This window comes from Empidonax traillii, unplaced genomic scaffold, assembly GCF_003031625.1.
Source record: "Empidonax traillii isolate 1590-97213 ecotype Southwest subspecies unplaced genomic scaffold, ASM303162v1 scaffold83:size2986645, whole genome shotgun sequence".
Classification (NCBI taxonomy): Eukaryota; Metazoa; Chordata; class Aves; order Passeriformes; family Tyrannidae; genus Empidonax; species Empidonax traillii.
Genome location: NW_020955276.1, coordinates 364,062 through 386,921, shown reverse-complemented (window position 1 = coordinate 386,921; position 22,860 = coordinate 364,062). Strand labels below are relative to the sequence as shown.

The 22,860-nt window shown below is 38.4% G+C and overlaps 1 protein-coding gene across 14 annotated transcripts in view; it reads left to right on the top strand.

Moving 5' to 3' along the window:
- Nucleotides 1–3,902: 3,902 nt before the first annotated feature.
- The window catches only part of KIAA2026 (KIAA2026 ortholog), an 88,579-nt gene continuing 69,621 nt past the window's right edge, over nt 3,903–22,860 (top strand). For all 14 annotated transcript variants that reach the window (XR_003570921.1, XR_003570920.1, XR_003570919.1 and 11 more), the window contains exons 1-3: nt 3,903–4,512; nt 6,892–7,092; nt 13,603–15,029. Coding sequence is in view for 9 of the 14 variants with exons in the window: in XM_027881054.1 (XP_027736855.1) it covers nt 3,962–4,512; nt 6,892–7,092; nt 13,603–15,029 (2,179 nt within the window). In the remaining 5 variants the exon portion in view is untranslated. The remainder of the gene's footprint in view (nt 4,513–6,891; nt 7,093–13,602; nt 15,030–22,860) is intronic.

Sequence of the window (22,860 nt, the reverse complement as noted above, 5' to 3'; positions counted from 1 at the left end):
AACTGCTGCCCAAGGGATGGCATCACATTGGAGAGGTCCATCAAAGACTGTCTCCCGTGGGAGGGACTCAGAGCTGTGGCCCCCTGTAACCCACTACACTTGGTAAGCCTTCTTTTGTTCTGCTATGTCCCATGGCTAACAGATTTCTTACAGTGTCTGCCTGCCAGCAGGTCCTACAGCCATGAGGTTGCAAGCAAGGACATTTCAGTGTGGCTGGAATATAGGAAAAGGATATTCAGTCCTGAATGAAGAAATGTCCTAGTTTGAAGATTTCTGGAGAAGTGACCTTTCTTAATCCAGTGGAGGCCTGATCTCAAGAACTGTGAACGCTTGTGCCTTCAATGTTATTAGACCAAGCATTGAAGGAAAGAGGGAAGCCACTACTAGAATGCCCTGTTGGAAGAGATTCTAAGAGTCTGTTCAATTTTTCTGAGTGACCCAAAAGTACTGAAAAGTGAGAGTTGAGGGCCAAGCACCCAAAAGGCATAAAAGTTCTAAAAGACCTGCCATCTTAATCTAGTTTTATTTAATTTACAATAGAGATTCCAACTGTAACTTGAATGGCTTCTTTTCCATTATCTTCAATTATGCTTTTTCTACAGTTCATTTAATCTCCACACATCTTGCAAGACTCCCTCCATGACTTCTGTCCCTCTGGTGAAGACTCTTCACCTTCATCTTGGAGTGGGACCTAGACAAGGTGAACACTATTCCTGAGATAAGTTATTAAAGAAAACACAACAAAGCATTCTCTGTTTTCCATCAAGACATGCTGGTCCTTATTGTCCCAGTACAAGAAGAAAATTCAGTCTCTGCCTGCAAAATATCATTCCAAATGCAATTTTTTAGACTTAACACCATAAGGAAATAGAGAACTGTTATCTTACAGCATTTCAGACTTCACAATGATGTGTAGTGAAGCATCAAACGGGTCTCTAATAAGGGCACATCACAAAGACTCCGTTTGTAGAAGGACTACCCCATTGTGGTCATTCAAGCTATTAGAGGATTTTCTTAATAAAAAGCAACTTTATTTATTATTTCTACAGTCAAACAGAAAGGATGTTTGCATAAGGACTTCTTGCTGCACTTTTAGATAGAAGCAAAGTCACGGACATGCCAGTATAGCGTGGCAGCTTCCTGTCATGCATCATGGCTAGGCTTCGCGAACGAAGATTCAAGAGGGGCTCTACCCACGCTTGCTACAAGCACGCTGATGGCTAAAAAGGCCAATGCGAGATAGACAAGTCCGGTTGCAGAAGGCACAGCAGAAAGACTCCCCAGGTGATATCAACAAGACGCAATTCTTTCTGCGTTGTCTTTTCTCCTCGAGAGTGATCCTGCGTGTGTTCTCAAAAGCAGCAGCAGCGTTATAGATGGTGTGTCTCCAGGCCTCCCGATTGGAGGCCAGGGTAGACCAAGGGTGGTGATCAATATGGCCAAGGCTGAGGGATTGTTTCAGGCAGTCCTTGTATCTCCTCTTCGGGGCTCCTCTCTTGTGGCAGCCAGTGGCAAGTTCCCCATAGAGCATGATTTTAGGGAGGCGATGATCCTGCATCCTGGAGATGTGCCCTGCCCAACGCAGCTGAGTTCTCAGCAGCATGGCCTCAATGCTCACAACTGCTGCCTGTTCAAGGACAGACGTGTTGGACACGTAGTTAGTCCAGTGGATGTTAAGGATTGTACGGAGGCAGCACTGATGGAAGCGTTCTAAGAGACGCAAGTGTTGCCGGTAAATGACCCATGATTCAGAACCATATAGAAGAATAGACAGTACAATGGCTCTGTAAACACTGATCTTTGTACTTTTCTTCAGGTGTTTGTTTTGCCACACTCTTTTACGGAGTTTACCAAAAGCACTGTATGCCTTTGCTAACCTACAGCAGCTTCCTGTAGCTCCTTTAACAGTGCGCTGGCTGAGTTTATCCTGTGACGATGGGATATGCCCAGCACAGCATAGGCCTGAAGGTCATTCTGTACGTGGCTGCACTTGGGTTAACTATTGTGCGGACACTAGAGTCTCAAAGCAGAATGGCCCTTCCAAGCCCACCAGGGTGGAGGCACACTGCAGTCTGTGCTCCAGCACCACACCCTGTGTGCACGCTGTGGTGTCTGACCTCATTTCTATGGAGTCTACAATTCTAGAGGAGGCTTTGGAGAATAAAAACAGGTACCTGTAACATCAGTGAGTGATCAGGAGAGATATCATGACTTTGGGGGTCAAACTTCGAGCATAGCTGTTACCTGGGCTTTGTAGTCTGGTGTTGGAAAATGGGGCTAGAGGGGGTGCCAAAGGCACAGCCTCTGTCCCATAGGCACTGACTCCAGGGAAAGCACTGTGGCTGGAGTATCATACTCGTGGCCTCTGCTCAGGCCCCTTCCGCAAAATCACCTTGACAGAAGCATTTATGAAAGCTGACTCTGACCTAACAGGAATTTAAGGGAGAGAGACTTTCTGGTGTCCTTAGAATGAGAAAACAAAGTAACAACAGGAGAGTGGTTCTTGATTTATGTTCTAAATTCTGATTTATTCTCATGAAGAGAACTCCACTATGAGCAAGGTCTCTGGAGTGATCTATGCAGAACATTACCTTGCAGAATGTTTGTATAAATATCTAAAGGGAGGGTGCCAAGAGGACAGAGCCAGGCTCTTCTCGGTGGTACCAAGCAACGGGACAAGAGGCAATGGGCACAAACTGATGCACAGAAGTTCCACCTGAACTTGATGAAGAACTTCTTTACTTTGTGGGTGAGTGTACACTGGAACAGATTGCCGAGAGAGGCTGTGGAGTCTCCCTCACCAGAGATATTCCAGAACCATCCGAACACAATCCCAGGCAATGTGCTCTGGCATGACCCTGCTTGAGCAGGGAGGTTGAGCCTGATGTGCCTCTGTGGACCCTGAACCATTCTGTAATTCTGTGAGAATGGACAAGAATGCCCCTAACAACTAGAGGTTTCATCAAGGAAAATGTCATTTTTTCCCTGCCCCCTTACATTAATTCTCTCTCAGCAGCGTGCTCTCACCTTTTGTAGTTACAGATGTGGAGAGGAAAAAACTGAAACCGCACACACAGTAACTGTCTCCCAGTTGCTTTGTACCACTTCTGTGGAGACCGCTGCTACTGTGGAGTTCCCTGTCGCCGGGGCGATATCACTTGCGATGTCGCGCAGGGGTGAGCTGCTGGAGGGTGCTGGAGGGCAAATCTGGAAGGGCTGCAAGTGTCGTGCACCCCACACCCCCCTCAAGGCAGGTCAGCGCCGTGCGGAGCAGCCTCCCCTCAGAGGCACCTACTCCTAAGACAAGTCAGGCAGGACCGAGCGTAGAACCGAGAGCTTTTGTGAGCTGCCGCCCCGCTTCCACGGCTGAGCGCCAGCGACGGAACACCTCTGCCATGTGGTAACAAAGCCGCTGTCTGAGTGCCCTGAGAGGAACCCCCGCCCCCGAGCGCAGCGCTCTGAGAGGTGGCCCCTCCCCACCCAGCGCGCGCCCAACGGCCCCCGGCGCCCTCTGATGACGCCACGTCTCGCCCGGCGTCCGACAGCCCTCGCTCGACCCCGCCGCCGCCGCCGAAGCCGGCCCCGCGCATGCGCGCTGTTGCGAGAGGCGCCGCGTCCCTTCCCATTCCCGCTGCCCGGCCCGCGGGCCGCGCCCCTCCCCCCCCTCGCGCCCCCTCGCGCCGCCCGTTGCCCGCGCGGGGCCAGCACGCGCCCCCGGCCCTCGGTAGCGGGGGAGGGAACTGCGCGCGCGAACCGGAATGCGGCGGAGCCCCCGCCGGCGGCGCCAGGGAGGGGGCGGGCCCTGAGGGCGAGGGCGCGGTCCCCGGGCGGGCGGGGCCGCGAGCAGGCCCGGGCGGTGCTTGTCCCGCGGCTGGCGCGTCCCGCCCCCCGGTGCGGGGGCAGGGCCGGGGCCGTGCCGGGGGCTGAGCCAGGGCCGTGTCCGCAGGTGAGCCCCGTGCGGATGCGGCGACCGGGCGAGGGGCAGCGCCGCGGTGCCCGGGCGGTGCCGAGGGGCCGGCCCGGGGCAGGAGACGCGGATTCCGGCGGAGACTTCCCAGCCGATCGGCCCGGCGCCCTTCGGAGCGGGATGGAGGAGCCCGACAAGGAGGGAGATGGTGCCGGAGGGAAGACCGCCTGGCAGCAGAGCCTGAGTCCCGAGCTGCAGCAGGGATACCGAATCCTGCGCGAGTTCCTGCTGGAGAAGTATCGGCCTCTGACGGCGCCGTTCCTGGAGCCCCTCGCGGATCAGGCATCTTTCGGAGAAGGCGGCGCCGGCTCCCCCTCGGGCCATAACAGCGGCCAGTCCCTTCAGCAGCTGCCAACTGGAATATGGCTGTTGAAGATGGAAGAGAAATTTTCCAGCGGGCAGTACACAGGGATAGCAGATTTCGTGTGTGACTTCCGGCTCATGCTGGAGACTTGCTATCGACTGCATGGTGTGGATCACTGGCTCTCCAAACAGGCCCAGAAGCTGGAGATGATGCTGGAACAGAAGTTGGCGCTGCTGTCCCGGTATGTGTAGAAAAGTCTATAGGTGCCCTGCCGCATGTTGTTTACATGAAGTAGAACAGGGGGGTATATATTTCTTTGTGTGAAAATTTTCATTAAAAGAGAACAAACATCAATCCAAACCAAACAAAGCCCCAGTACAGAACAGTGGAACTCTCAATACTTTCATGTGAGGAACGTTTCCTACTATAAACTATTCAAATCTTAATTCACAACTCTTTGGAAATTCCAAACCTGGATATTCCAAAAATAATTCCAAACCAAAATGCCAAACAGAGCAGAGCATTTCCTCGCTAAGATTTTCCTCCTGAAAGAAGCCTTTTGTGAACATGGAGGCATACGCGTTTACACAAGATGTCAAATGCTTCTTTATTTATCATAAAACTGCCTAAACTCTGTATGAATATCTGGCTCTTTAAAATTGTTTTTTGAAATTTTTACTGTCTTTAAAATAAGTAGGAGTAAAATCTTGAGCCAAAGTTACCTGCTTTGACATGGCATAATTTTTGATACTCATAAAACGAATGATAGTGCTTGGAATACTGTAGTCTTAAATGGAAAAATGTAAATTGTGCTAAGTTTAAATATAAGTCCTCGGCAGGAACTTATTTATCAGCCAAAGCAGCCTAAACATAGAAAGATGTTGAGCTACCTGGTAGAAAAGCCAGTTTAAATCACGACTGAAGTAAATGCTTTCTCATGAGTTTATCATAGGCATAGTTCAGTCATTATCAGAAACTGATGGTGGCTTCTTACAATGAAAGGCCCACCAGTCTCCTGAATGACATAGTATTTTGCATGTAAAATCCAGAAGTTTATTTTAGCTAAGGGTGAAGATGAAGAAGGAACAGTATTGGGAAGTTTGTTAAGCTGTGCATGTCCATCAGCTTTCAGCTTTTAGTTACACAGAGCATGAGCTGCCAGGTGGTAAAAACAACCTTGCTTGTGTAGTAGGAACACTTGAGGAGTGTGGTGCAGAACTCAGCTGAAACCGGAGTGAACCTATGCATTCTACTGTAGCAACAGTATATTTAAAACTATTTCTGTGTAACAGCAGTTTTGGGACAGTTTGCAAGAAAGGAAGGAGCAAAACCTAATGGAGCATGCATGTTGCTAGTTTGCTTGAGTAAAACTTGGTTTAAAAAAAAAAATCAGAATTCCTGGCTTAGTAATATGCTGCAAATAAAGAACCAAATGCAGCTTGGAAAATCTGTGCCATGTTCATTACTGTGTGTTTTGTGACTGTAGCATCTGTACTGTATTGAATTACGGGGCATTTTGTTGAAGGCTCTTGGTTGAATGAAGTGACTGCTCATTTCGTTTGGTAGAACCCGAGAATGCTCAATTCTGTTTTGTTAGAAATTACGTTAGAAAGTGAAGTCAGTTTACGCACTGTGCCATCAAATAGCAATCTATGTATTTACTAAAAAAGAAGTCAATTGCCCATGTAATTCTTTCAGAAATGCAGAGTCATTTTCAAATAAATATTAGGAAATACTAAACTAAAAATAATCCTGCCTCAGTACATAGTGAATTTCTCTTGTATTAACTCTTCAGAGATTTGTAAAGATATATTCAATATGTCTGTGTGCACTTGCTTAGTAAAAGTTTCTAAGAACTAGATATAGAAAGGATTATGGAATCTAGAAGTCTCAAAAATCTTTTATAATTTTTGATTGCACAATTTTGTTTTAAGTGTTTACCAGACCTAATTTTATGAGTAAAATAAAATTGAAGTACTACTTCCTGGAATAATCACTCTTGCATTATTACAGAGCAGTGTTTAGCTCAATGATCCCCTTCAAGTGGTGCAAGGAAATCAATCAGTGTTGGTTGTACAATTCTCAGATACTACAAACCACAGGAAATTACCTTAGAGTGGAGATTACTTTTGAACAGGGTTTGGATTTTTCCCCTCTGTCCCCTTAAATGTTTTCAGAGTTTGTGAATAACTGGTCCCAGTTTTAAGGGAGTATTTTGAAACAATGTAGGATGAAATGAAACTTTGCAGCCGAATTTGTAGTGTTTTACCTTTCATCTTTTGTAGTTTTAAACAGAACTAAACTGGTGTTTAGCACACACTTCTCCAACCTAAACCAACGAAAACACCTTTCCCCCCCACCGAGATATTTATGGATTAATATAGAGAATTCAGTCTCGAAATAATATTTGGTTACTTGAGGTGAAGGTGCACCATTTTTAACTGATGTGAAAACACAGGGCATATTAGCATATTGGGTTTAAGTATAAAATTTCTTAAAGGAACTTGTAAACTGCTTTTGTCTGAGTAAATATGCTTGATCCATGATTGGTAGGGAAGGCATTGAAGTACTACTGGTAAGGATAGTCATAGTTGTGAATTGGCTTGCTTTTTTCTTCTAGGCATTTAAGAGAGAAAACATCATTAGCTGTCACATCTAGAGGATGCTATGGGCAGGAAGATGAGAAAGGAACAGCATGCATTTCCACAAGACGTCGTTCCACACCTCGCAGTTTAGTAGGCTTGTCAACAGGCATGTTTGAGTCTGTGATGGTTCAGGTTCTAAGACAAGAGGAGCAGCTGAGAGCAAAAGAGGAAAAGAGGTAATAGGAAAAACCATTTTGTTTTAGTTTTAAGTATTTATGTCTTCCTAGTTCTCTACAGGAGCTAGCTCCTTATAGCTTTTTTTGGTAAATAAATATTGTGGGGCTCTTGTGGTCTTAAGTTTGTGACTTCAATACAGTACATCCACAAAGCAAAATGTTAGTACCACCTTCTGGAAAAATTGCTGAAATCATAGAATTCACCACATAATGAAGAAGTCATTACATTAAATTATAGCTGCTTTTATTATTGGATTGTGAAACTTTTAAGAGTAATTAAAAACATCTACAACAATTTCCTGTTAGCTCATTTGCAGGTTATCACCCATGTCCTTGGACTGTTTTTCATGCAAGAACTGGATTAAAAACTACCAGAATGCTTAACTAGAATCTAATTCTGTGATCTTGTCACCGCTTCCCTCATTGATAGCCAGAAGCAAATTAGATCTGCCAGTGCCACTGCTGTTAACTCACTGATGTGGCATTCCAGCTTGTCAGTTAGGTAACACATTTAGAATGTGTGTGTAATTAAAATCTGTGGGATTTTGAGGTATATCATTACAGGCAATGTTTAATGTTAATATGTTTCACTTTGAGGAACAAGAAGCTTATAAGCTTGTATATTTTAATAGTAACTTGAGTGACTGTGTCTGAAAGTGGAGCGTGATGGAAAGACAGCATTTGCTTTAGGAAGCAAAATGTTTCTAGCTTTTTTCAAAGCTTTGGAGACTTCTTTCCATATGTAACCAGTTCACTCTAATTTTGCAGGTAATCTTGATTTTCAGCAGATTTGAAGCTATTTGGCTGACTTTACTGTTAGATAGTATTTTTTCCCTAGAAAAGAGTGAATCTTTCTTCTAATGCACTCATCTTCTAATCACACTTCACAAAAAAAAAAAAAGAGAAAAGCAAAGATCACTACCATTATTGTTTCTCTGGTAAAAGTCTCTTGATTTTTGCTCAACTTCGTGTTCTAGAACTCAGAACTTGATAAAACTGTTATGAAAAAGGACATTTTGATTGTATTTTAGTTCATCCATAGAGTCTGTGGAGCATTTTACCAGACAAAGAAACAATTTGGCTTTCATACACCTGTTTTAAGCTCATTCCTGTAAAACTGTAGTAATTAACAGTTAAATCCATGTATCTGGATATACTCAAAAGTCCCAGATCCTGTGCAAATGATACTCCACAGTGCTTGGTTCTTCAGAAAATTCTATGATATGAAGATCACAACAAGCTTGCCTTTTTACACCCTAAAATGTTGAACTATACCACTTACTGTGAAGCAATAAAACTCTATCACTAGGTAGCTGGTTGAATATTTCTTTGACTCTATTGAGCTACTCAAATAATCATGCTTCAGATAGCTTCTGAAGTTTTATTTCCTAGTAGATCCCACCATGTTTTCAAAGTAATTTGGATCTCTCTCTGTCAATTGCTTCCCAACTCGCAAAAAATGTTTCAAAAGAACCTTTCAGTATTATTTTATGAAAAAGGCTTGGAAATTGGAAGACCTATAAAATTTTTAATATATTACCATATAGATCACGATACAGTGTATATAAAGTGTTGTATTTATAAATGCACATACTTTCAATGCTAAGGACACTGTATTTATTAAAAAATATATTTCAACTTTCTAAACTTATTTTGGCTTATTGCTAAAGTATAGATTATGTTGTTAAGAAGAGAAAATGGTTATTCTGCCTTTTTTTTTTTTAGAATCTGATACACTGAGTTTGGCACAGAAGGAGTACTTTCAAAATTAAATACAAGATTGCAGGCTTGGATATCTCAGTTGGAGAACACAATGCTGGCAAATCAGTTGTATTTGGATAGGCAGCATCTGATGTTCACCCAACTTTTAGATGAGTTGTCAGGAACATAATAAAATGCTCCCTTTCTACCATCCAGTGGACCCCTCAGCGTGCATGTACCTTCTAGCCAGTAATTATCCTGGTTTAGAATGCTTAGGAATTACATGCTTTCAGTCCCAAATAGCTAAGGCTGTAAATTCAAGGGCCTCTCTACAAAACAGCTTCATACCTAAAGAAATTGCCTGTTGAAATATAATTTTATATCTAATTCTTTGCTCTAGATATTTATATATTCTTGTAAGGCACAGGCATCTTATAATGAGTATTAAATAAAACTAAAATTAAATTTAAAATACTAAAATATACAAATAAATATAATAATGTATATTTTATATAAAAATAAAATATAAATTTAATTAGTAAATTAAATACTTTTAAAAGTTTGGGCTTTCCCTTCCACTCCCCCCCAAATCCTTGACAATGATTTTGCAAACTTTTTTTCAACTTCATATTTTGGAAGGACATCCTGAAGTGTGATTTTTATCTTCTTTTCTGTAGTTAGCTTCATGGAAATCCTCCTCCAAATCCTACCTGTGATTTTGTTATATGGGTGTCCTTTGTTGAGAGTTCTCTTTTTCTTGCAGTTTATCCATTTCTTGCACAATCAGTTTCATTTTTTTTTTTATTCAATGTTTTATAACTTCCTCCACATTCATCATGGTAGACTCAGCATATGAAACTAAGATGTCATTGCAAAGCAAATTCCATTATTTTGCAGATAATAATTTCTGTACAGTAGCAATAGCACTTTTTCCCAAGCTTTCCTTTTGTTCAATTATTCTTATTATCAGAACATTGACCATCTTCTTTGGATTATTTATTAAATTTCTATGAGTTTTTATTCAACGGTTTGGTTACATGCTAATATACATATACATAGCAATATACATACTAATTTACATACCAGTTAACAATAAATAATTGTGGAATTATTTTTAAATTGGAAATGCCTGGTTAGGCACTGAAACATAGAGGTAGATTCCTACTGAAATTTTTAAAGCCACTGGTGAATGACAGATAATTAACTGGTTGATTTCAGTGGGAATTAAGTGTCTGTATGACTTGGTTTGTTGAAAGTTATGCTAGGCATAACTTCACCATCTCTGAAAACATGATCCTAGGATAAATTTTAGATGTGTTCATTAGAACATTGAAAGAATTCAATTCTGGTTGCAAGTTAGTAAGCTAATTTAGCAAATTATGGAATAAAGTATGTTTATATAGTCAGTTTTACTGTTTATGAGGATGTTAACGTGGAATTAACACGTTAATCCTAGAGAAAAATATAGAGTATGTTATAATATGATGTAAGCCATTACAGATACAGATTACATGGGCATCTCCCAATTTAATATCTTGTGAGTGTTACACCTTGACTTAATTTAGATTAAGGTGTAATAATGCTAATTTGTACATAACTTTCTATTTAATTTTTTAAAAGAAAGTTTGTAGAAACAAGTTACTGTAGAATTAAAACAATTCTCTGTATCTTGTCGTTAGAGTTCCAGTGTCTACCTTTTACCTGAATCAACACCTAAGTAGGTTAGAAATGGTAATTGGGGGAACAAATAACATCTAATCATTGTATTCCCTCCCCTCCAAGTGAAATCTCTTGTTGCAAGCAAGGAGTTTGCTGATGATATCTGTCTGCTGTCTCAAAGAAGAAAATTATAAGAAAAGTGGGAGTTATATCTGTACTCTGTTTTAGGTGTTACGTCTGCTAGGGATCATGGTTGCTGAGCTTTAACGTCAAATGCCATGGCTTTATTCACTTAAGAGTTGCAAAACAAGTGCTGCAGTTGTGTTCTAGGAGTATGACCTCAGTCTGGAAGTGTCAGCTTCAATTTAGATTAGTTTTGTTATGATTGTAAGTGCAATACATGTCTGCCAGCATATTCATGGTAAATGTGAATAAAAGCATGAAACAACTGCATTTTTTACAATTGCTGTCAGCATAAAAGCCAAATATGTATGTCCAGAGAATTTCCCAGTCCAACAGCAAATGTCTCTCTCTTACCACCCCCCATTTCTTCTTCCATCCGTGCTCCCTTACCCCCTCCTCCCCACTTCATTCCCTTCTATCCTCTCAAAAAAAACCAAACCAAAATACTGCAGGAAAAAGCTATGCCCTCCAAAAGATTCTGGCAGGAACACCTCTATAATGAAGATATGAAAGTGTGCTTTTTATACATTTTGTCTTGAATGTCTGCTGAGAATGGAATGACAACAGATACTGTGATAAAACAAGAGTTTAAAGATCAAAGGCAAACTTTTTGCAACTGAAACAATTTATGTTTTTCTTTTTAAGGAACCTTTTAAAACGTTCTTAAAATAGTATAATAATTGTCATTTTATCTAGACTGAAGTGAGTCTAGGGTATTGTGTTTGAGAATTCTATCTTGATTTAAATTATGAATTGATGATAAAGTGAAACTGTTTGCAAAGATGGTATTTTTAGATGACCTACAGCTTATGTTTTTCTCAACAATACTGAAATGCTATTGTTTCTACATATATTCCATCTCACTACATGTTCATATTTAGTCTTATATCCATACATACTAGTAGTGTTCGTACCTTTTGGAGTCGGCAGGTTATTAGGAGGTGTGTTTTACATGTAGGAGGAAGGAAGGAGTGGGATCCAAGAGTACTTTGAAATTGATGTTTGATACCATTTTTTCGTTAGTATGGTTTCTTCCTCTGTCTCACTTGTAAATTAGTTATTTTTATTTATCATTTTCTGTTCTTTGTTATACCAATGCATTACTAGCACATTGAAATAGAACATAAGTCAGAATAAAAATAATGCTCACTTTACCTATGCAAATAGTATAGTTGAATTTATCGTTTTAGTCATATAGAATGGCAAATAGGATTTTGTGCTGCAAAGTAGGACTTTATTTTTATATCCCATCCTTTACATCATTAAATTAATGCTGCATTGGGAGGCTGAAGTTAAGAATTTAGTGATCTGTTTGCTTTTACATTTTATACTTTACGTGAATCTGTCACAAGAATGTATGTGGTATTTAAAAAGTTCTGTTCAAATTATGGTAATAATTCACTGGAAATTTAATTTAATTGTGTAAGATAAAACATTCAGTAGAATCTTATTGTATTTTACGTTATTTTGCATATACGTGGTATGTTTCTCCTGTGCTGATACTAAAATATGGACTAAGTTGGGTTTGTGACATTTTGTACATTGTTAATATAGCTAGTCAGTAGTTAGTGCTTCAAATACACTCTCTTCAAGCTAGACACCTCTATTTAGCTTCATGTTGTCAAAAGAAAGATTTAAATTTATTATTACTCTTTTGCTGTTTTTGAAGGCATTGATGCTTTGGATGGATACATGCCATTTACTCACTACTTGTATATGAAAAAATATAATTGAAGGTTAGCATCTGGAAATAAGGACATGGAAATTCCAGTAATAGGTCACATTAGTGTTGTAGGAAGGTCGTTGTTCCTACCAGTGATAGAAGTTTCAGGGAAAAACATACGAAAAGCTTAGGATGAGCTCTAAAAAAATTTTCCTGTAAGTACAGCTGTATTTTAATCCTTCAGGCAAAAATGTTAGTTTACTATTGCAGCATTAGAGAAAAATCCCTTCTGTTGCTGGTAATCTTTGATATCCTTGTGATTCATGCAGATGTCCAATTTTCCTCTTTGGAACTGAATTAACATATCCTGTATTTTAGTAACTTAAATGGTAAGCTAGGTGTGATTTGATTATCTGAAATGGAAGCATTTCTTCTTCTAACACTTAAAGTTCATGATGAATTTCCAAATAAAATTAAACAGAAGTTCTCAGTCTGTCATATTAGCTTTGTATATTGCTGTCATGTTTCCTCTTGCTAGTGGTTTGTGTGGAGCCCCAGATTATCCAGAACTTCTTACAGGCCTCTGATTACTGATAACCTCTTTCTCTGAATACACGTTATTTCATTTCTACTCTATCCTCTTTTTTAGACAGGGGGACCAGAGCTGAATACATTTTTTCAGATGAGGGCAAGCCATTCATTAATGTAATGACATTTTTTTTCTGGTGTTATTTTCCATCACATTTTTTTGCATCCCAATACTTGTTTCCTTTTTGACCACCACTGCAAACCAGCACACCTATGGCTGGAAGGGAAAATATGTGTAGGTAAAGCACTTAGACATGTACACTTGTGTGCTGAGGAAGAGAAGCACATAAGAAGCGTGATACAAGCTACAGAGCAACCATTTGAAAGCAAGATTTAACTGGAATTTGTGTCAGAGAACTTGATATGGATAATTTGATGGAAATACTTAATCCTGACAAAAAGAGATTGGAAAGGAAATACATTTTAAACCCCCCCAAAATCTAAACCACACAGACTATTGATATATGACAGGCTTTTTTCTTACCTTTTTCCATTTTTAAACTAGAGATAGATTATAAAAGACTGTAATTTCCCATTTTAGTCCAGTGACGTGTTGTGTACTGTAAAGTAAGAGAAACTGAACTAAAACTCTATGCACTGTACTCTTCAGTACTTCAAGATAAATATGTTTGTCATGCTGTAGCTCTGATTTTTTTTTTCCCCTCATTGTTTTGGTTCACCCAATGTCTGAATTTTCATGAACTTTCTTTTAATAGGCAGAGAGATCAAGAAAGAAAAGAAGCAGAAGAAGCTAGTCAGAAAGAAATAGAAGAATGGGAAAAATCACTTTTAGCTCAAGCAGCACCTACAAGGATGGAGATGATGTGGGAGATTCCAGCTATTGGTCATTTTCTTTGTTTAGCACAACAGATTTTAAATTTACCTGAAATAGTATTCTATGAATTGGAACGCTGTCTTCTGATGCCTCAGTGTAATGTTTTTTTATCTAAAATAATGACTTCTTTGTTAAGTCCTCCTCATCGCAGATCTACGTTACACCGCAGGCCGACATTTTCTTACAGGACTTGGGAAGCAGCACTGAGAAAAAAAGTACAACACTGGTACACTGTTGTAGGGCAGACTGACAATCCTAATGGTGCTGCAGAAAAACTTGGCTTGTGTCCCCAGTTTTTCAAAGTGCTCGGAGAAGTTAATCCCTTGGAAGAAAAACCATTTCATGAGCTACCATTCTACCAAAAAGTATGGCTGCTGAAAGGTCTCTGTGACTTTGTGTATGAAACACAAAAGGATGTTCAGGATGCAGTGCTAGGTCAGCCTATCCACGAATGCAGAGAAGTAATTCTTGGTTATGACTGCTTGGAGAATGCATATGTTCATTTTCCACAGTTCTGTGGTGCGGATGTTCGGATTTACAAACAAAAACCTTTTCAGGCTCCTGAATTCCCATCTCTTCCCATCAAAGTTAAAAAAGTGCCACGTATTAAATCGGAAAGAGTAAAACATGAATATGTAGCCAAAAGCAATGGGGAGGTCAGTTCTCCTGGTAGAGAACTGCTACATCATTCCAAGACAGAAGTAGAGAAAAGTATGGACTCTGTCGTTATCTGTCCAGAAAAACCCCCACATTTAGGCACCTTTAGAGTCCGTACAGGGGAGATAAACTGTGAAATCAAAGCCTCAGGAGTCTGTGACATCAAGAAAAGTGTTTATTATAAAGAGAACTTGAGGAATTTGATTACTTCAGGAAAGATTGTTGGTATGGGTGGTGACTCTAGTTCAAGAGAAATAACAGATTGGGAGAATGCACAAAGTTGTGCTGAAATGGCCAGACTAAGATCTGATACGAGTCCGTTCAAGGAGAACACACTGAAAGCTTGCCAAGTGCATGTCAATGGCACTTACAATAATAACCAAGACATCAGTTACCATGAATCTGCTAAAGAAACAGTGCTAGAGAACTCACTGCGTCATAATAAGAAACTAAATAAGATACTAGCAAAAAAGAAGAAAAAGAAAAAAAAGAAGTTGAAGGATATTCTAAATGAAAATCTACAGAGAAAACTTGATGACCTGCAAAGAAAGCGTGAGATTCATCTTCATCCATTCAAATCTTATAAATCTGAACTCCAGAACAAGTTGTTTATAATTAAAAAGAAAGCAAAACACAAGAAGCACAAATCTGGTAAGTTGACTTTCTTACCTGTAGTAAAAATTAGGAGGATACTGATTTCTTTTTTAAGCTGCATTTTTAGCTGATAAATCTGTATTTTATTTTGTGAAACAGGACAGCATTATTGGATTAGACATTTCAGTTATTAATTTTAGAGTGAAAGTTTCCCATATAAAGCATGTAAAACAGGCTCATCAGCTGATTAAACGATAATTCATTTGCAGAATTTAGAGAACATAATACATTTGGAGAGGTTGTTTGTTGCAAAAAATATTTAGAAGAATGAATGCAACTGACTTGTTAGCATCAGAGAGTGTCACTTGAAGTCATTTTATGGTGTCTTATGTTATAGCAGTTATGGAAATGTTTCTCCCCTTTCTGGTAATATTACCTTATCCAAATTATGAAGAAACACAGAGTAATTACATGAGATCGTGAATCTAAAGCCATATCAGAACTGTGCAGTCTTAGGTCACCAAACAGTACTGCTTTAACTGTGGGCCTGATTACTGAGTCCAACAACTGGGATGCAGAGTTTATGCTGATGGCATTCTTATTACAGATTTGAGCAGCATCTAGCTAAGTGTTTCAGGTAGGTGATATACAATCCAGATTTCAATTAACTCACTGGAAAATTTTAAAGCTATTTGAAAAAAGTTTTCAAAATCCTTAAGTCAGTTCAAATTGTCAGGTAGCTGTAGTATTTTTGATGGCATACGAAGCACCATAAGAGCTTCATTCTGTTCAGTCCTGGACTAAGCTATCTGTGCTAGATTTTAGCAGACTGCTTAAAACATTATATTTTTCAAAGTGACAAGCTACTTTTCAGAACAGTATAAACTGATAGATTTCATCTGAAAAGTGGAAAGCCAAAATGAAAAATCTGGATAACAGCAAAATGTCTTCTAAAGGGCAAGAAAATTCCAAGATCTGATGCCAGTGCATTTTACTAAAAGTTAAAATTTAAAGCTAAGGAAACAAGAAATACCTAGATCCCAAATATTTGTGCATAATACCTAAAGAACTCTCTTAGCATTTAAATCACAAATTCCTCCTTCCAAAAAATTTCAATGCCCACATCTCACCAGAAATTTTTAAAGTTGCAGCTGAAGTTCATATGTCATATTCAGCAGGACTAATGTATCTTACGTTCACTTGTGCAACTGTTAGCTCTCCAAAAGTGTCACTGTTTTCATTTTTCTTAAAACGAAACAAAATGAATAATAACCCAAATTGCAAATAAGGACTCTTTAGTTTATAGAACTGTTGTCTTTTATCTCTTAATATGCTGAGGCATTTTCCATCATATTTTGACCACCCTTCATTGCAAGTTGACCTTGCTGGAGAAAGTTTTCCTAAAACTTTACAGCATTGCAAGAAAGAGCTATTCTTCCTATGCTTGTTAAATGTCCATTTATCCTGTACCTGTTAGGCTGAAATGGATACTATTAGATTCAATTCATGCTAATGCCTTGTTGTTCTGTAGTGTTTCATAATGTTTTAGGCTAAGTAGTATTCGTCAAAGATCAGCTGAAATGAAAATCTTCCATTGAAAGATTCCCTTACAGTGTAGAACAGAAAAAGAGATTTGGTAAAACCTGGTTTGAATTCACAGTGACATTTAAGTCTTATCCTGGCCATAATCACTCTTTACAACATTCTTAAAACAGTGCAGTGGGTAGAAGAGAGCATCAGGAATGTAAAAGTGAGTACCTTTCCTTACTTTTAAACAAAATTATTTTTTTTTCCTGCTTACTGGTTCTCTCAGGCAGCTAAATGTAACTTTGAGTCACAGTTTGTATTTCTGTTGAGATGATTTGCACACTCCTGGCTCGCTGTAGCAGTGGTAGTACTCATCATGAATACAGCCTGGTTGTGCAGCTTTTCTAGCTGAAAATTTCCCAGAACTATTGTGAGGAAAACTTACTGGAGAACACAGCTGTGTTATGACCTTTGCCATAATGACAAGGTTTTCTTACGATTTATGAAAAGGTGTAACCACTGCACTGAATCTTTGTCTTTGAAAGAAGATGGTGGTTATTACTGTGGCAATGTTCTGTGTCAGTATTATTAACAGAGTAGTACTGAATAAGGTGGAAATACAGAATCAGAACAGTTCTGTAAACAACTTGCATGCTATGCATTCATTTTTAAATGTGATTTTGTTACTGGAGTTAGATAAATTAGACTATACATCTCGAATTAGAGTTTGACAATGGTGATAAGGCTTGTTGGATCTGGACTAAGACAGCTATGCTGAAGTAAATTGTGGGGTGCAATAAAGGTTTCAGTGCAAGGCACACTACAAAAGCATGAGAATCCTGTGATTACATGTTTGAAACAGGGATTGGATGAAATTTAGAATAACTGTAGGGTTGAGAAAATAGGAGTCACCAGAGGCTGCTTGAAATAACTGTGATGGGCCTGAAGCAAAGGTTGGAGTAAGTTGAATCTCTTTATATTGCAATTGGTGTAAAAAACAACAATACAACACAGAACTTTAGAAGAACTTTGATGTAAATTGTATACTCATGCTCTGAAAAATTCACAGCAGTTTACTGCTCAAAGTCCATTTCACAGTATATTTTATTTCTTTAGAGTACCATTACTTCTTGTGTATGAAGTCAAGTGTTGCTTGAATGTGAAGAAATGGGCTAAAAGGCCTGGCAGCAATTTTGTAGGGCCCGGTTTACTGTCCTTGGGAGTTTAATCTTCAGAAGTCTTTTGTCTTCGGTGTTGTAAAAGCTTTGTTGTAGAGTTGTCTGGCCTCTAGATATGGAACAGCTTGTTAATCATGTTGAAAACATTGAGAACTATTCCACCAAGTTGTAACAAGGTACACAATTCTCATTAAGCTTCAGTGTCTTCAGAAACATGCACCATTGAGGTTTTATACGGTTTCCCTACATTGTTCTTTAAATCTACATTATTAATGCACTTGTCCAGACCTGTTTTGGTCTTTCGACTCTATAAAAGCATATGCTGTGTCAGCATGGAAGCTTCAAAACCCTATCATGATGCTTCATTTTCCAGATTGTAGCATATTTTATTTTGTAAAGGAAGAGTTGTTGGGAGCAAGGAGCAGGATAGAAGATTAGGAGACTAAAGAGGAAGTAGGACATCCTCAGTAGTTACCAAATCTTTGAAAGGCATGAAATGTGTCATACAGATTTGTTGACAGAAAGATACAGGTCCTATTCTTCAATTTGAGAACGGTGGAGTTGCACCTAGAATGCAACGAAAACAGAAATTCTTGCAGTTGGAAGGGGCTAACTTAACTGTGTTTTACTGTGGCAAATACTATGGAGTTAGTATTTGATGTTAAACACGTCCATTGCCCCATCTGGGGTAATAAGACCCGACTGCATATGCAGTAAAAACTCCCTTTTTATAAAAAAATATTATTCAAATAAGTTTTTATTTAAAATTGCTCTCTGTTGTCATTTTATATTTTGTAGCATGGATTAATATTACTTCTTCAGGAAGCCACAAGGACTCAAATATCTGAGTTTATAATAAAAAGTTTTACTAGGTCTGTAAAAACGTTCCTGTTTTCAAGTCAAAAGGATTCTAATGTAGAACAACTTAGAGGTCCTTGCTGAAGAAATTTATGAGAACATTCCAGTGGCTTAGTATTTTGTCATTTTTATTCTTCTAAAGTAGTACTAGAAGAGATCTGAATTTCTAATTTTTTTGTTTCCCCTCCTTCACCCTCAGATGGCAAGACTAACTTGAGAAGGCTTATGCTTTGGTTGTATTTAATCTCCCTAGAGTGTTTTTTGGATGCTTGTAACTAGTTTTCAGGTCCTAGTTGTTATGCTGCCTTGTTAGTTGCTTACACATCTATTCAGTAATAACATCTGTGGAGTTTGTTTTGGCTTGGAAGGAAAACCTGTGGCAGCCAGACATCTCTTGGACCTACTGAACTTAAATTTAACATTTAAGAATTTTCACAGAGTTGGCTAAGGGGCTCTTGGTTAGTAAAATGTTGATTTCCTGTGAAACTTACAACAGAAGTGTTCCAAGATCTATGGATCTAGATTTGTTTTTTACTTTCAGCAATTTGTTTAAAAATGACTTGATGACAATTATAAGCATGGAGAATGAAAATCAATAAAACCAACCTCTTAACTATCAGTCAAAAGTATGAAATAATCCAGTCTCTTGGGATTTGTAGTTGAGATTAGAGGTTAACTCAAAACAGTATTGAGTCAGGGAAGTGATATTTCTTCTGCCTTACCTATTGTGATCACCATCAATTTGGCATTAATTAGCTTCTTAAATTAAGAAGCAGTGATGTAAGAAATTATGTCACACATTTAATTTGGTTTAGTTTTACTTATTTATTATAAAAAGCTCTGTCTTTACTTTGAGACTGAATCATACATGAAATCTAGAGTACAGTGTTATAAACAATAAAAATATTTCAGTGCTTTCTATTGTGATGTTCACTTGCTTTGAAATTAGCTTTTCTCAGAATAGCATGTTTTGTGTTCAGTGCTTTCACTAACCTCAGATATTGGTTTATTCTAATACTCACTATACAGGTTTCTGCCCTCATTGTCCTTCAGGCACCAAACACTGAGTGGACAAGGCAGTATCCAAGTGAATGCTGCTTGTGTCTGCTGAACACAGTTTTCAGCTTTTTTGGCAGATAAGTACAGGGTGGCTTAAGTAAGTTTACTGTGGAAAACGTGTTTTGCTGCATTTCTGCTGCGAGAGAGGTTTGTTTTCATTCAGACAAAACAATGGCGTGTTAGCTAAAATGTTTCACAACTGCACTGTTCTTTACTGCAGAGCGTATGCATTTTGACAGTGCTCTTGTTTCAATTTAATATGCAAGTAGTTTGTTTCAGCAGGTAAAGTCAGAAAATGTGCAAATTGAGTTTTTGGGCTCTGATGCTGCCAACTGTAGGCATAGGTTGGTCACGTTACTGGAGAGAAATTTTACTTCAAGTCAATAAATAATTTCGGTTTATATACACAGGTAATTGAATTATGGTTTAAATTAGGATAAGCTTTGTTATGGTTTGCTTGAAGAATAAAGTGATTGAGTATTTTCCCTTTATTCTCTGGTAGAGAAAGAAAAGTACTCTGTATTCGTTGTACAGTCCTGATTCATTTACTGCACATGAAAAGAATGACCTGGGACATCTGTAGTTGTCCACTCTCTGGCATCAGAAGTGGCTTAGCTGTGAGTGCTGGAGGTGGTATAAAAAGAGCTGATCCTCTCCTGCAGTGCGGGAGGGGAAAAGGAACGATAGTTACAACTTCCATTTCAGGTACAGGATGTCTCAGTCTCTTCCCCTCTGAACTGAAAACAAGCTGAAATATGGAGCCTGTTGGAAAGGGAAGTGGGGAGACATAATTAGTAATTGTTGGACAGTAAATTGTTTGTGAGTGAATGTAAAAGTTACACAGCAATAATATATATAGGCTGACAGTTCCTAGCTTTAGAACAGTGCTATTTGCAGCTAAGTATGTTTTTCAATATAATTTTGATGTGTATGTTTGAATACAAACCAGTTGTTTGTTTGTTTGTTTGTTTTAATCTAGTAATGTTTTTTTTATAATCCTGGTAATAAATAAAGCACTTTTTTTTTTTTAAGAAGTGTTGGCTATATTTGAAATTGAACTTTATATAAAAAAGAAGTAAAACTTTCATCTTTATCACAAGTATTGCCCAATAGTGGAAAAGGAATAAGAATAAATCAGTATTTATTTATCAGTATTTATAAAATATTTATCAAACACTTGTCTGAGTAAACATAATTTAATGTAGCTATTGCTGGATAGGGAGGCCACTGTTAGTGCCTCAGAATGATAGGGCTAACAACAGCTTTCGTATACTTCCAACTGTTGAGGGAGAAGGCCTCTTCAACTGTTTCAAGATCATGATTTTCTTTGGATTTCTTGGTTTAGTTTGGGAAACTCTTTATTTGTTTTGATGGAGAGTGTTTTTCTCATTTAAGTCTTACCTGATTGTGGAGAAAGGTAACAAAATTGATTGGGCAAAACTATTGTTTGCTTTGTCTTCCTTCTGAGCAGTGCAGTCCTGAGTTAGTGATTCCTATGTGTTTGTTAATAATATGTGTGTACTGGGCAAGGCAGACTTTTTTAAAAGGTCACACACTGTAGAAATGCTGGTTGGAGGGAACATCTGGAGGTCATCTGCTCTGATTCCTTGTTTGGAGCAGAACTGAGATGAATACCAGAGCAGGTCAGATGTAACTTGAAGATCTCTTAAGATGGAAATCAGATTATTGAACCGCTGTTACCCTTCCCTCTCTGAAAACTTTTGTACTGAAATTGGTGTATTATTTTGTCTGTGTGTAGAACTCTTTCTACATGCTTTATAAAATATGGCTAGTAAAAGGTGGAATCTGGGGGGATGGGAAGGGAGCAGGCTGTGTTGAATTGAATAGATGAGCTGAAAAGATTCCTTATTAGAAATATTTATTTTCATTATCTTAGATTTTTCTAAGTTTTTCTAACTGATTGTTGTTAGTCAGCAATTAAATATATTTGCACGTCGAGTATACTCTGAAATGTACGGTCACTGAGATCTGGCTGCTGTCAAAAACATTACTTCATCTGGTAAGGAATTAATATAAGCTATTTGAAATACTTACTTTACTTATGATTATGGGCAAGTACTTCCTTGGTTTTTTAATTGTTTATTATTCTTTCTAACAGTTTTCTATCTCTTTGTCACAAGGATATATTGGGGAAAAGAGAGAGAGTATTTCTGTTAACTGTTATTTTTTGAAGTGCAGTGCATCATAAATCAGACTGCACCACGCACTGAAAATATCCAAGTAAACATTTGTTGAAAAGTATGTAAAAATATTCAAGTAAAGTGAAAATTTCCTTTTAAACATATTCAAATCTTCCTTTTTGTAAGGAAGCAAGACAGTCTAGCTGCCATATTTTTTTATCTTTTCATATTCTTTCCAGATAACATTTTTTTACAGGGCTATAACAAGGAACGACTAGACTTCTTTTTGAGTCAATTTGTCAAGAAAGGTTATAAGTGTCTACTTTAGCTGAGTAAGTGGACAGCAGTGCTCTCAGTAGTAGCAATTATGTTTTCAATGCAACTGTATCCATTAAGTATATAACAAAAATGGTAACTTATCTGCCCCTTGTCGGGTTGTTTGGGTTGTTCTAATAAACATGCTTCTCTGTTTTATCACTTGTTCTCTAGTGTGAAATATGTGTTTCTTTTTAGTAATTGAGGGTTCTTTAAATTTTTTAATGTGTTCAGTATGGGGATTTTCAAATCTAGGCTGGTTTAGTGTTTTTTATATAGTTTGATTTAATGTGGAGTTTCAGCTCTAGATTCTTCAAGCCCTGTGCCTTGCCCTTTAAGTGTGTTTATTTCAGCTTCAGGTAAGATGATCATGAAACTCATAGTATAATAAATGAAAATAGAGATACCTAGGCATCTATAGAATAGAATGGATGCCTAGGAATAGTTGTATGTAAATGTACTTCTGCATTTGCCCGCACAAGAAAACGTGTGTTATGAAAAAGCTAAATGCAATATTTACCAATATTTTCATTAATATATATATTGAATGAATCTGTGCTTGTGTTATTACCAAGTACCAGTAATTATGCTAGTTGACAAAAAATTCCACATTTTGTGATTTTTTTTTCAAGTTCTTTTTTTGTTTAAGGTCTGTAACTCTTTTTTAAGACTCCAAAATGTGAACACAGTAGTAATGTTAGAATGATGGTCTTGGCCTGAGTGAGCAAGTTAAAAGTGATTTTATTTCAATTTACTGTATGAATGTAGAAATAACCATATAAGAGGCTCTCCTGTCCGGCGTATATTGGT